This window comes from Mandrillus leucophaeus, unplaced genomic scaffold (assembly GCF_000951045.1).
Source record: "Mandrillus leucophaeus isolate KB7577 unplaced genomic scaffold, Mleu.le_1.0 Scaffold719, whole genome shotgun sequence".
Classification (NCBI taxonomy): Eukaryota; Metazoa; Chordata; class Mammalia; order Primates; family Cercopithecidae; genus Mandrillus; species Mandrillus leucophaeus.
The window spans coordinates 1,501,589-1,516,619 of NW_012107797.1; the positions used below are offsets into that span (position 1 = coordinate 1,501,589).

Consider the following 15,031-nt stretch of genomic DNA (forward strand, 5'->3'; position numbering starts at 1 on the left):
TTTTTTTTTTTTTTTTTTTTTTTTTTTTTTTTTTTTTTTGTATTTTTGTATTTTTAGTAGAGATTGGGTTTCACCAACCATACGGGGTTGGCCAGGCTGGTCTCGATCTCCTGACTTCAGGTGATCCACCTGCCTTGGCCTCCTGAAGTGCTGAGATTACAGGCATGAGCCAGTGCACCTGGCCCTGGAGATGGCTCTTTTAGTTTCATGAACCAACCTCTGCTAGTTTCAAACTTTGCTTCTGTAGCTTCTTCACCTCTCTGTCTTCACAGAATTGAAAAATTAGGGCTTTGCTCTGGATTAGTCTTTGGCTTCAGGGAAACTTACTCCACATCAGCAAGAAGGCTGTTTCACTTCCTTATCATTTGTGTTCACTGGAGTAGCATTTTTAATGTCCTTCAAGAGCTTTTCCTTTGCATTCACAACTTGGGTAACTGGTGCAAGATACCGAGCTTTTGGCCTGTCTGGGCTTTCAACAGTCCTTCCTCACTAAGCTTAATCATTTCTAGCTTTTGATTTAAGGTGAGAGACTTATGACTCTACTTTACACCTGAATATTTACGGGCTGTTGTAGGTTATTAATTAGCCTAATTTCAATGTTATTGTGCCTCAGGGAATAGGGAAGGCTGAGGAGAGGGAGAGAGATTAGGGAGTGGCCAGTGGAGCAGTCAGAACAGACAATATTTATTGATAAAGTTCACCATTTTAAATTGGCATAGTTCATGGTGCCCCCCCCAATTACAATAGTAATATCAAATATCACTAATCACCATAACAGATACAATAATAATGAAAAAGTTGAAACACTGCAAGGATTACCTAAATGTGACACAAAGACATGAACAGTAAGCCCATGCTGTTGGAAAAATGGCACTGATAGACTTGCTCGACACAGGGTTGCCACAAACCTTCAGTTTATAAAAAATGCAACATCTGTGAAGTGCTATACAGTGAAGCATGATAAAACAAGGTGTGCCTGTATATATATATACAGTCGTGCACTGCGTAACAGTGTTCTGGCCAACAACAGAGCACATATATGACAGTGGTCCAGTAAGATTATAATGGAGCTAAAAATCTTCCCATTATTCAGATGTTTGTGGTGATAAACCTACCGCGCTGCCAGCTGTATAAAAGGACAGCACCTACAATTATGTACTGTACATAACACTTGATAATGATAATGAACAACTATGTTACTGGTTTATGTATTTACTACACTGTACTTTTAATTGTTATCTAAGGTAAGTATTCTTTCACTTACTTTTTTAAAAAAAAGTTAACTGTAAAACAGCCTGAGGCTGGTCTTTCAGGAGGTATTCCAGAAGAAGGCACTATTATCACGGGTGATGACAGCCCCAAGTGTGTTACCGCCCCTGGAACCTTCCACTGGGACAAGAAATGGAGGTGGAAGACAGTGATATTGATAACCTTGGCCTTGTGTAGGCCTAGGCTACTAGGCTGATGTATGAACTAGGCTGACGTATGTGTTTGTGTCTTAGTTTTTAACAAAAAAAAAAAGTAAAAGTAAAAAATTTTTAAACTTTTTAATAGAAAAATGTTTATAGAATAAAGATATAAAAAATATTTTTGTACAACTGTAATGTATTTGTGTAAGGTAAGTGCTATAATAAAAGATTCAAAAGTTTTAAAATGTCAAAAATATATAAAGTAAAAAAGCTACAGTAAGCTAAGGTTAATTTACTATTGAAGAAAAAAGTTATTTAAATTTAGTGTAGCCTAAATGTACAGTGTTTATAAAGTCTACAGTAGCATACACTAATGTCCTCGGCCTTCACATGTACTTACAACTTACTCACTGACTCACCTGGAGCAACCTCCAGTTATGCAAGCTCCATTCATGGTAAGTGTCCTAAACAAGTGTACCATTTTTTATCTTTTATACCTATTTTTACTGTACCTTTTCTATGTTGAGATATGTTTTGATACATAATTACCTTACCACTGTGTTACAGTTGCCTACAGTATTCAGTACAGTAACATGCTTTACAGGTCTGTAGCCTAGAAACAATAGTCTAGACCATATTAGCCTAGGTATGTAGTAGGCTCTACCACCCGGGTTTGTGTAAGCATGCTGTGTGATGTTCACGCAGTGACAAAAATCACCTAATAATGCATTTCTCTGAACATATCCCTGTTGTTAAGCAACACATGAGTGTATACATAGTAATTCCAGAGCAACCACTAAAAACTATAGAGATATAGCCAAAAACTTTCAATAGCTAAATTAAGATGAAATACTCAAATATATTCAAATAATACAAAAGAAAGTAGGAAAAGGGAAATAGATGAATGCAAAAGCACAAGAACAAACAGAACAAATAACAAAATGGTAGGCCTAAATCCAAATATCAATAATTACATTTAAAGGAAATGGTCCCACCTAGCACCCAGAGTTTGATTTTTTTTATTTTTTCATTTTTTTCTTTTTAAATTTTTTTTATTATACTTTACGTTCTAGGGTACATGTGCACAACATGCAGGTTTGTTACATATATATACATGTGCCATGTTGGTGTGCTGCACCCATTAACTCATCATTTACATTAAGTGTATCTCCTAATGCTATCCCTCCCCACTCCCCTGTCCCCACAACGGGCCCCGGTGTGTGATGTTCCCCTTCCTGTGTGATATTGGTCTAAAATTCTCTTTTTTTGTTGTGTCTCTGCCAGGCTTTGGTGTCACGATGATGTTGGACTCATAAAATGAGTTAGGGAGGATTCCCTCTTTTTCTATTGATTGGAATAATTTCAGAAGGAATGGTACCAGCTCCTCCTTGTACCTCTGGTAGAATTCAGCTGTGAATCCATCTGCTCCTGGACTTTTTTTGGTTGGTAGGTTATTAATTATTGCCTCAATTTCAGAGCCTGTTATTGGTCTATTTAGAGATTCAACTTCTTCCTGGTTTAGTCTTGACAGAGTGTATGTGTCCAGGAATTTATCCATTTCTTCTAGGTTTTCCAGTTTATTTGCGTAAATGTGTTTATAGTATTCTCTGATGGTAGCTTGTATTTCTGTGGGGTCAGTGGTGATATCCCCTTCATCATTTTTTATTGCATCTATTTGATTCTTCTCTCTTTTCTTCATTAGTCTTGCTAGCGTCTATCAATTTTGCTGATCTTTTTTAAAAAAAGGATTCATTGATTTTTTGAAGGGTGTTTTGTGTCTCTATCTCCTTCAGTTCTGCTCTGATCTTAGTTATTTCTTGCCTTCTGCTAGCTTTTGAATGTGTTTGCTCTTGCTTCTCTAGTTCTTTTAATTGTGATGTTAGGGTGTCAATTTTAGATCGTTCCCGCTTTCTCTTGTGGGCATTTAGTGCTATACATTTCCCTCTACATACTGCTTTAAATGTGTCCCAGAGATTCTGGTATGTTGTATCTTTGTTCTCATTGGTTTCAAAGACTATCTTTATTTCTGCCTTCATTTTGTTATGTACCCAGTAGTCATTCAGGAGCAGGTTGTTCAGTTTCCATGTAGTTGAGTGGTTTTGAGTGAGTTTCTTACTCCCGAGTTCTAGTTTGATTGCACTGTGGTCTGAGAGACAGTGGGTGTGGGACCCTCTGAGCCAGGCGCGGGATATAATCTCCTCATGTGCCATTTGCTAAGACCCTTGGTAAAGCACAGTATTAGGGTGGGAATGACCCGATTTTCCAGGTGTTGTGTGTCATGGTTTCCCTTGGCTAGGAAAGGGAATTCCCTTCCCCCTTGCGCTTCCCGGGTGTGGCAATGCCTCGCCCTGCTTCGGCTCTTGCTCGTTGGGCTGCGCCCACTGTCCAGCACCCACTGTCCGACATGCCCCAGTGAGATGAACCCGGTACCTCAGCTGGAAATGCAGGAATCACCTGTCTTCTGTGTCACTCATGCTGGGAGCTGAAGGCTGCAGCTGTTCATATTCAGCCATCTTAAGATTGTTTATCCCAGATTTTGATTTCTAAATATCATTGTATTGTATTTCTTGGTTCTATAATTTCCATTCCTCGTTGGAAAAATGAATCAAAAGCTGGGTCAGGGAACGTACAAGATGAGCATTGAACACCTTACAGTGCCAGTGAGTAAAGCAAGTGCTTAGAAAAAAGGAAAAAGGATGACATATGTTAAAGGGCCACAGGAGCCAATATAAATTACCTCCCAATGGCAAAGGCTGGCATAATTTGAGCAATAAAGATTTTTAATGTAGTATTTTATTATAACCCAAACTATAAAATATTTGCAAGCCTATACTTATATAAATTAATAACTGGACAAATAAACAAATGGAGAAGGGATAAATCTTCTTTATAGAAGAATTACACAAAATATGTGCAGATATTCCCCTCTCCAGAAGGTGAAGCATAAGCGTAAGCTTAAATGTGGATTGGACTCAATAAAGAGTATAGAAAGGGAAAAACAGTAACTTTACAGGGGGAAGCCTGGCAAACATTATTTTAACTAAGTGATCAAGGTTAACATCACTAGTTATAAATCATATCGTACATGCACCCCTTTATGGGATATGATGAGAAGGAACTTAATCTCTGTGGTATTCTTTCCAGAAACCCATAACGCTAGTCTAATCATGAGAAATATATTAGACAAACTCCAATTGAGAGACAGTCTACAAAACACCTGACCAGTGCTCTTCAAAATTGTCAAGGTGATGAACAAGGAAGGACTGAGAAACTGTCATGTATCAAAGGAGACTTTGGGATAGGTTGACTAAATGCAAAGTGGTATCCCTGAGTTGGATCCTGGAATAGCAAAATGACATTAATGAAAAACATGAAATCCAAATAAAGTCTGCAGTTCAGTTTATAATAATGTACCAATGTTAGTTTCTTAGTTTAGAAAATGTAGCATGATTGTGTAACATGCTAACTTTAGTAAAAACTGAATGGAAGATATATGAGAACTCTTGTACTATCTGTGTAACTTTTCTGTCAATCTAAAATTATTCAAAAATTAAAAGCTAAGTTCAAAAAAGTAAGTTTTTCAATGCACCAATTACAAGAAAGATTGTCATAACAGATTTTTTAAAAGCCAAGACACAACAATATGCTGTCTAGAAGAAATCCACTTTGCAGATTAAAAGCAAAAAGATGGGAAAAGACATAGATATACCATGTGTGCAAACACGAATCGAAATAAAGCTGGCTGTATTAGTGTCAGACAAAGTAGATTTTACAGCAGAAATATCAGGGATAAAGAGGGACACTGCATGTTATGATAATGGCGATAAAAGAGTAAATTCACCAAGAAGACCTAAAAATCCTAAATATGATGCACCTAACAACAGAGCTTCAAAGTACATGAAGGAAAAACTGAAAGGCAAAAACTACAAGTCCACAATTACCACTGGAGACTTCCACACTCCTCTCTCAGTCATCAATAGGAAAAAGATAAAATCAGTAAGGATGCAGAAGAACTGAACACCACCAACAATCAACAAATCTGACTGACTTTTGCAAAACATTACACCCACCAACAGCAGAAAACACATTCTTTACAAGTACACCTGAAATATTCAAACCTGAACACATTTAAGAGCACTGAGACCATACAAAATGTTTCTGACCTAGTGGGATTGAACTAGAAATAAATAATGAAAGATAACTGCTAAATCATCAAACACATAAATATTAAAAAACACATTTCAAAACAATCCATCAGTCAAAGAGGAAGTTTCAAGGGAATTAAGAAAGTATTCTGAACTGAATAAAAATGAAAACACAAGATACCAAAAGTTATAAGATATGTCTAAAGCAGTACTTAGAAGAAAATTTATAATATAAAATAAGGGTCAGCAAATTATGGCTTATGAGCCAATTCCAGCCCATATCCTGTTTTTGTAAATAATTTTTTTTGGAATACAGCCACATTCATTAGTTTATGTATTGTCTATAGCTGCTTTCCCACTACAGATGCTTTCCCACTACAATGACAGAGCTGAGTATTTGCAACAAAGATTGTATGGCCTACAAAGCCTAAAATGTTAACAACCTGGCCTTTTATAGACTGTAAGCCTCTGTATTAAATTATATTATAAAAAGAGATAGGCCTCAAGTCAACAATCTAAGTGTCTACCTTAAGAAATCAAAAAAATAAAAGCAAATAAACCCAAAGCAAGCAAAAGGAAGAAAGTAATAAAGAACAGAAATCAATAAAATTGAAAACAAAAATAGAGAAAAATCAGTGAAATTAGAAGTCAGTTATTTTAAAAGATAAATATAATTGATAAATCTCTAGCCAAGCTGACAATATATATATATATATATATAAACTATATTGTAATATTACTAATATTATGAATGAAAGGGGAGATATTACTATAGGCTCCACAGAAATTAAAAGTATAGTATGGTAACATTATAAACAACTCTATGCATATAATTTTGACAACTTAGATGAAATGGATTAATTCCTTGGAAAGAACAATCTAAATTTTACCAAGAATAAATAGGTAACATGAATGTTCTCTATCTGTTCAAGAAAATAAACTCAGGCTGAGCATGATGGCTCACGCCTGTAATCCCAGCACTTTGGGAGACTGAGGCAGGAGGACTGGTTGAGGCCAGGAGTTTGAGATAAACCTGGGTAACATAATGAGACCCCATTTCTATAAAAAATTAAAATTAGCCGGGCATTGTGGTACATGCCTGTAGTGCCAGGTACTAGGGGGGCTGAGGTGGGAGGACCGCTTGAGCCCAGGAGTGTGAGGCTGTGGTTAGCTATCATCACACCACTGCGCTCCAGCCTGCATGCCAAAGCAAGACCCTGTCTCAAAAATATAAAATAAATATAAAAATAAAATAAATACAATAAAATTTAAAAAAATAAAATAATAAACTCCAAGTTTAAAATCTTCCCAAAAGGAAACCTTCAGTACTAGATTGTTTCAATGACAAATTCTACCAAAATTTGAAAAATAAATACCATCAATTCTGCATAATCTCTTCCAGAAAACAGAACAGTATAGAATACTTCCCAGCTCGTTTTATGGGGCCAGCATACGCAGATACTAAAACCAGTTAAAGACAGTACAAGAAAAATACAGACCAATATCCCACATTAACATATGTGCAAATGTTCTCAACAAACTATCAGGAGATTGAATCCAGCAATATATAAAAACAATGACACAGCATGATCAAGTGGATTTTATCTCAGCAAAGTAAGGCTGGTTCAATATTTAAAGTAAATGCAATCTATCATATTAATAGGCTAAAGAAAAAAAATCACATGATCATATAAATTGATGCAGAAAAAGAATTTAACAAAATTCAACATACATTCATAATAAATACATAGAAAACTAAGATACAGGGAAACTTTTAAATTTGATAGATAATACCTACAAAGGACCTGCAGCTAACATTACACAGTAATCAATGATGAAACATCATCTGCTTGTCTAAGAATGGGAACAAGGCAAGCATGTCTACTCTCATCCCTCTCATTTACCATAACACTGGAAGCTCTCACCAGTGCGATAAGGCAAGAGAAGGTCATAAAAGTCATATATCAGAATGAGGATCACTGAGGAAAAAAAGTCATATAAATCAGAAATGATGAGTTAAACTGTCCCTGTTTGCAGATGGCATGATTGTCTACATAGAAAATCCCAAGAATTCTTAAAAAAAAACAGAAAACCTTCCTAGAACTAGAAAGTAAGTTCAGCAAAGTCTCAGGATACAGGATCAGCATAAAAAATCTACTGTATTTCCTTATACTGGCAATGAACATGTGGATGTGAAGATTGAGAATATAAAACCACTTACAATCACTCAAATCACCCCGAAGTGAAATACTTGGACATTTCTACACCTACATCTACTTCTGCATCTAACAAGATAGGCATAGGGCTTCAATGCTGAAAGAAGGTCATGGATTAAAATAATTAATGTAGTTAAGATGTCAATTGGAAAACTATCCAAACTGATCTCTAGATTTAATGCAATTCCAATAAAAATTCCCACCAGAATTTTTTGTAGACTGTATTAACAGCCGAACAATTAGAATAGCCAGTGAAAGCAATTCTGAAATAGAAGAATAAAGTATTCACATTACCTAATTTTAAGACTTCCTATAAAGTTACAGTATTCAAGACAGCACAGTATTGACAAAGGGATAATCAGTGGTTCCATAGAACAGAATTTGTAATCTAGAAACAGACCCACATATATATGTCCAACTAATTTCTGACAAAGATACAAAGGCAAGTCAATGATGAAATAATGGCCTATTCTCACATCATCTGATGTGTGGACAATTAGACATTTAGATGCAAACAATGAATCTTGACCTAAATGTCACATCGCACCCAATGAACTCAAATCAGATCTTAGAATTACAAAACTTTTGATATAAAACATAGAAGAAAATCTTCATGACCTGTACTTAGGCAGAGCTTATAGATGTGATGCTAAAGCATGATCCATAAAAGAAAAAAATTGAGAAATTAAACTTTATTGAATTTAATAACTCAGGATGAATGGGAAAGTAAAGATATTACAAAAAATGAAAAAGCAAGCTACAGACCAGGGTAAAATATTTGCGAATCATATATTCCTCCAAGGGCTTGTATCTAGAATATATAAAGAATTCTCAAAACTCAACAGTAAGAAAACAAATCACTCAATTAAAAATTAGCAAAAAGACTTTGGCAGACATTTAACCAAAGAGGATAAATGAATAGCAAACAAGCACATGAAAACATGTTAACATCATTAGCCACTAAAAACATGTAAAATCAAAACATAATGAAATACTACTACACACCTATTAGAACTGCTTAACAAACAAAACCTGACAATACCAAGTACTGGCAAGGATGTGGAACATCTGGAACTCTTTACACATTGCAGGTGAGAATGCAAAATGGTGCAGCGACTCTGGAAAAACAGTTTGGCAGTTTCTACAAAGTTAAATATCCAATTATCATATGACCCATTCCCAGGTATTTAACCTAAAGAAACGAAAAGTTCTATTCACACAAAAACCTACACACTAATACCTACAGCAGCTCTATTCATAATCACCAAGAACTGGAAGCAACCCAAACACCCTTAAATGAGAGACTGGATCCACAATGGCTTACTAGTCAGTGATAAAAAGGAACAAGCTAGCAATACATGCAAAACCATGGATGAATCTCCACAGCACTGTGCTACGTGAAAGAAGCCAGTCTCAGAAGGCTCTATACTGCATGACTCCATTTACATGACATTCTGGAAATGGCAAAACTATCTTGATGGGGAACGCATTAATGGTAGTCCGGGGTTAGGAGTAGGAGGAATGTGTGACCACAAAGAAGCAGCACAAGAGAATAACAGAATCATAATCATTAAGCTGTACACACACACACACACACACACACACACACACACGCAGAGAGAGTTAATTCTACTCTATGTTCTTTTTTTTTTTTTAAAAGAAGTTGTTGGCTTACAGTGATAAAATTGCCTTTTTTTCCCTCTGCTTTTTCAAGAAAACATCTCATCCTTAAGACACAGACCCAATGCCAGCATTTTGTGAAGTCTTCCCCTCTGTAACTCAGGGAGAGTCAGCAGCCTGGATCGTGTTTTCATGGCACTTTGTTCACATCTCTACGCTCATGTTTAGTTATCTTCCTCCCCCTACTAGACCAGAAAATTCAAGTTGATTCCCAACTGGATTATGATCAGGTAAACAAATATATATTGAGTGTATAGTACATATACTAGACATTCACTAATGTTTATTTCTGTATTGCTAATACTCAAATGACAAACAATTAGAATATTAGTACTATAATATTTATCACATTCAATCACTCACCTAACATATGTGAGATTAAATCTAATAGGCAGTTGGAAGTCCAGCTGAATTGTAGCACATTGATGGTATCTGCCAATAGCATCCTTGATTTTTATGTCAATCTACAAATTAAATAATGTTTTCTTAGAGAGGGTATTTATTTTTCTTTTAAATTTTACTTAAAAGAAGCATATGGTCTACTTACTTTAGGGCCATAAAATGCTCCATCGCCTGGGTTCATTTTCCATGGTTCTCCAAATTCCATCAAGCTATTCTGCAGTTGCTTTTTCAAAAGAGGAAAAAAGATAAAATTATACATTGTATTTTTTTTTACATACAGCTCACAAAAGTTACTATAACTCTTCATTACAGTCTATGTTAGTTCAACATATATTTATTGAGCATCTTTTACATTCAATAAACTATTGAGCAGGGACTACACAGAGATGATTAAGGTGCCACCTGCTCTCAAGAAACATAAACATTTCAACTGGGGAGAAAAGATCATTTATAAATTGTTCCAGTGAATTCCAGGTAAGCATTAGGGAGGGGACGCTTGGTCTTCCTCTTAACACAGGTCCCCTGTGCCCTAAACGACAACCAGCTTCTGCCTCCTGGTGACGGTTCCAAGACCCATTCCCCTTGTAGGTGGGGCCTCGACACATGAAAAAGCAGGAAAGCCTTGATCTCACTCCCTCTTCCACTCTGAGTCTGGGTGGGTAAGAAGGCCAAGAGGGCAGGCCTTGCTACTTCTTTTTTGCCTTTCCTTCACCTCTGCACATGTCTGGGAGGGTCACTTATAATTTATAGGGGTATGGGAGCGTGAGGCTCTACTTTTGTCTTCAGCCTAAGCCACTACATGCCTTCAACTTAGCTTGTAGTGAAGATGTTCCACATTGAAGGTGAGGGTGCAAGTGTGTATTAATGAAAAATTTCCCAGAGTCTTCCAGTATTCCCATGAATCCAGCTTCCCTGGGAAGCATGTGGGCATTCCTAAGTCCTTGGCCAAAGTACTGCCAAAACACGAGCCAAACTCCCATCATCGCCTCCATCATACTGGTGCCCATGAGGGGGCAGATTTTTGGGAGTGACATGCCTCATGGGGAAATCAAAGCAGTGGCAGTCTTAAGGCCAAAGCTGCCATCATCAAGAAAGCTGACTCCTGGAGTCCTGGAAGCCTTTCCCAGGACCTCAGTCAGGATATGATCTTGAGAGAGATGGAGATTTTATTCCTGGGATCCTGAGAGTGTCCCACATAGGCCTGATCTTACAGAAGCAGCTTATTTTCTACTTAGGACCAGAGGAAGCCACCCCCATGGAGACATTTCCTGGGCCTGGAGGCCATGCTCCCCTGTTCTACTCTGTTTCTAAAAGGAGAAGGAACACAGGTTTCCTTCTCATGTTTCCAGGACAAATGAGGCCCTCCTACAGCAGATACCAAGTGATGGAAAGAATTCTGGGGACTGCAAGAGGCTAAAAAGCCAAGGAAAGGCCAAGTTTTGGAGAAGAGGATAAAGCAGGGGTCACTGCTGTTCCTTGGGCCTTGGCGGACACAGAACAGGAGGGCACAGTAGGAGCTGCCAGAGCCAAAAGAGCATTGGATTCATGCAAGATGTGTCTCTTTCAAACTGTTTCAGACACTTCTGAAGACAAAATATTTAAATGCTCATTTCAGTGATTTCCAGGCCAGGGTTAGATATTTGAGAGAAATATCCCCAAAGCAGAAGCAGGTCCATCCAGTCACACCCCTGGGTGACCTCAGGCTTGGTTGCTAAACTATTTACTCCCATCAGTTAAGAAAAGAGCAAAAATGCTGGGACTTCCAGCCTGTCCTCTCCATGCCAGGTCTATACCTGGTCCATCCCTTTTTCAGCTCCCCACACCCCGCCAAACTTCAAATGAATAGAGTAATGACAATGATGCCAACACCTAACATCTACTGGGCACTTACATGTGCCTGGCATTATGCCTAACACTCCTGTAAATTACTTCATTTAAGTTCACCACACCCTCAGGAAGTAGGTGTTATCGCTACATCACCACCACCATCACCACCACTGTCTCATCATCACCATTTCATGCTTGATCCTGATGCTTAGAGATCTTCTATAATTTACTCATGGAGATAAAGTACTTTCAGAATTTAAAGTCTGGAGTAAAATGGCTCCAGATCTGAGCTCTGTGTCCTCATTTCCTCTTCCTGCTTCCACATGGCTGTTAGGTAAACTGAGTCTGCATCCTTCCCAGGGTAGATAGTCTATCTCATTTGGCCCTCTTAGTCCATGCAGTGGATGTGGAAGAAGAGCTTAGGGTGGGCACGGGTCAGTGCAGAGGAGAAGGCCCTATTTAGAGCTCAAGGCTAAACTGCTTTTGTGCAGCCTCTGCTTGGCTTCTGTACCTATTAATCATGTAAAAATAATTGTTACACTATTAATCCAGTGCTTCTCTGATTCGTATTTCTTGTATTTGTGTGTTAAGCTCCCATGAGTACAGTAGTCCCCCTTATCTGTGGTTTCGTTTTTCTCAGTTTCAGTTACCCGCAGTCGACTGAGGTCTGAAAATATTAAATGGAAAATTCCAGAAATAAACAACTCATAAGTTTTACATTGTGCACTGCTCTGAGCAGCAGGATAAAGCACTATCCTACTCTGTCCTACCTGGGATGTGACTCATCCTTTTGTCCAGAGTCTCCATGCTGGGTGCACTGCCCACCTGTTAGTCACCTACGAGCTGTCATGTTTCAAATCACCTGTGCAGTATCACAGTGATTATGTTCACATCACCCTTATTTTCCTTAACCATGGCCTCAAAGCACAAGAGTTGTGTTACTAGCAATCTGGATATGCCAGAGTGAAGCCACAAAATGCTTCCTTTAAGTGAAAAGGTGAAAGTTATCAATTTAATAAGGAAAAAAAATCCTATGCTGAAGTTGCTAAGAGCTATGGTTAAAAAAAAAAATCTTCTATCCATTGGGTAAGTTGTGAATTAGGAAGAAGGAAAAAAAAATTCATGCTAGTTTTGCTGTTGCATCTCACACTGCAAAAGTTCCAGCCACAGTGTATGAAAAGTGCTTAGTTAAGAAAGGGCATTAAATCCCAGCACTTTGGGAGGCCGAGGTGGGAGGATCAGGAGGTCAGGAGATCGAGACCATCCTGGCTAACATGGTGAAGCCCCGTATCTATTAAAAATACAAAAAATTAGCCAGGTGTGGTGGCGTGCGCCTGTACTCCCAGCTACTCGGGAGGCTGAGGCAGGAGAATGGCGTGAACCTGGGAGGTGGAGCTTGCAGTGAGCCGAGATCCGGCCACTGCACTCCAGCCTCAGCAAAAGAGCAAGACCCTGTCTCAAAAAAAAAAAAAAAAAAAAAAAAAGGCATTAAATTTGTGGGTGAAGGCATGAACAGATAGGTGTCCTAACCTGATTGCCGTCAATTTGGTACCATCCAGGGTTTCAGGCATCCACTTGGCGTCTTATTCCCCATGGATAAGCGGGGACTATTATATTCCAAGGAGAGGAGAACTAATAGGCAGAGCAGGGTATCTGGCCATGACACCATCCTCATTTTTAATAAAAGCGAACACAGGAAACACACTATATCCTTTGTTTATTAAGGAAAAAAAAGCAATGTGATGAGTTCCTTATCTTGGTTTTGCAAAGCTTAGATGTAACGTCTTTGAGCGTGGGTGTCTTCAGACAGACACAGGGCAGGGCATGACAGGACGTGTCTATGAAGGGGACTCCAGCATCAAGTATGCACATCTACATCTAGACCATGCAGCCCTGGGACTCTACAGTTGAACTAAGATGACTCAACAGGCAATGGTTTAAAATAAACCTCACAAACCGAGAGTTATAGCAATCAGAAGATTTCTTTAAAAACCTGAGCCAATTCTTAGTGACCAGCACTGAAAGACTATAAGTAAAAGCCAGATATGAACTTTAAGTGTGAAGCAAATGTAAGGTATTATTATTATCACCATTACAAAGAAAACAGGATAACCACATTCTACAACCTATACATTTATCCCACAATTTCCAGTTTCAAAATTTCTATTACAAATTATTGCATCCTCCTGCAAAGAAGCGCAGCCTCTCAGGTGTTTTCCATATGACTAAAATGAAGAGGAAGTACAAGGTGTGTCTTTTACCTTCTCAGCCTCATTCCACATCTCAATCTCTCCTAGGAAGTTTTCCGGCCTTGTTGACAGGTTTAATTGAAAGGAGAAGCCAAATGTTGAGTAAACAGATTGCAAAAACTGCAAACACCCCTTTATTTCTTCTTCAATCTGAAATCAAAGCAAATGAAACATTCAAAAAGAACATCAAATTAAATTCATTTATGTTTTAAAAAATAAATTTCTTCATGCCAGACAGAAATAAAGTATGTTTTTAATGGAGTACAGTTGGTGACCCTGTTTTGGTTGTTCATCCAATCCTGAGTTGAATCTTCATTTGAGTGCTAGGCACATGCGGGCTGGCAGATTCTCCAGACCAGAGCAGGGAACGGAGGAGTAGGCGAGGGAACTGTACTGTGAAAAGGCAGCGCCACGCACAAGAGAACGGCAAGGAGGGGCTGCCCAGAGGAAGTGAGACTGAGCTGCAGCAGGGGACAAGCAAACGCTCTGCATGGAATGGTAGCTCAGGAGCTCTGTGAGCAGACACCTTGAGTTGAAGGCTCAGTGGACACAGGAGCAGACTAAGTCAGGGGCTACATATGATGGGATGAAGGGCAGAGGGGCAGCGTGGTAGGTGAGCAGGCTAGAGGCAGGCAGGGGCCAGAGAAAATTAAGTGCTTTCAAAGCCAGGCGAATGTATGGATTTTTTAGCCTGAGAACAATGGGGAGGCAATGAAGGGTTTTTGTTTTGTTTAAGCAGTGGACTAACATGACCCAATGTGTTCTTTCTTTCACAGTATGTGGAATGAATTGGCAAGATTAGAAGACAGCCCCGTCAGGAAGCTGGCGGAGTCAATTAGGAGCAAGATGATGGCAGCTTAAACCAGAGAGAAGCACCTGAAATGCAGGGAATTTTATGGATTTGAGATATCAAGTCTTTCTTTCATTAACTGCGATGGCTAGTTTCTTGTTTTGTTTTGTTTTCTGAGACAGTCTTGCTCTGTCACCCAGGCTGGAATGGAGTGGTGTGATCCCAGCTCACTGCAACCTGCCTCTCGGGTTCAAGTGATTCTTATGCCTCAGTCTCCCGAGTAGCTGGAACTACAGGTGCTCACTACCACACT

General features: G+C 38.5%; 1 protein-coding gene across 2 annotated transcripts in view; it reads right to left on the bottom strand.

Annotated features, from left to right (window-relative positions):
• TARSL2 (threonyl-tRNA synthetase-like 2) overlaps positions 1–15,031 on the bottom strand; it is an 85,535-nt gene that overhangs the window by 12,622 nt on the left and 57,882 nt on the right. For both annotated transcript variants that reach the window (XM_011965264.1, XM_011965263.1), the window contains 3 exons: positions 13,941–14,078; positions 9,998–10,075; positions 9,814–9,914 (listed from right to left, as the gene is read on the bottom strand). In XM_011965264.1, coding sequence (XP_011820654.1) covers positions 9,814–9,914; positions 9,998–10,075; positions 13,941–14,078 — 317 coding nt within the window. The remainder of the gene's footprint in view (positions 1–9,813; positions 9,915–9,997; positions 10,076–13,940; positions 14,079–15,031) is intronic.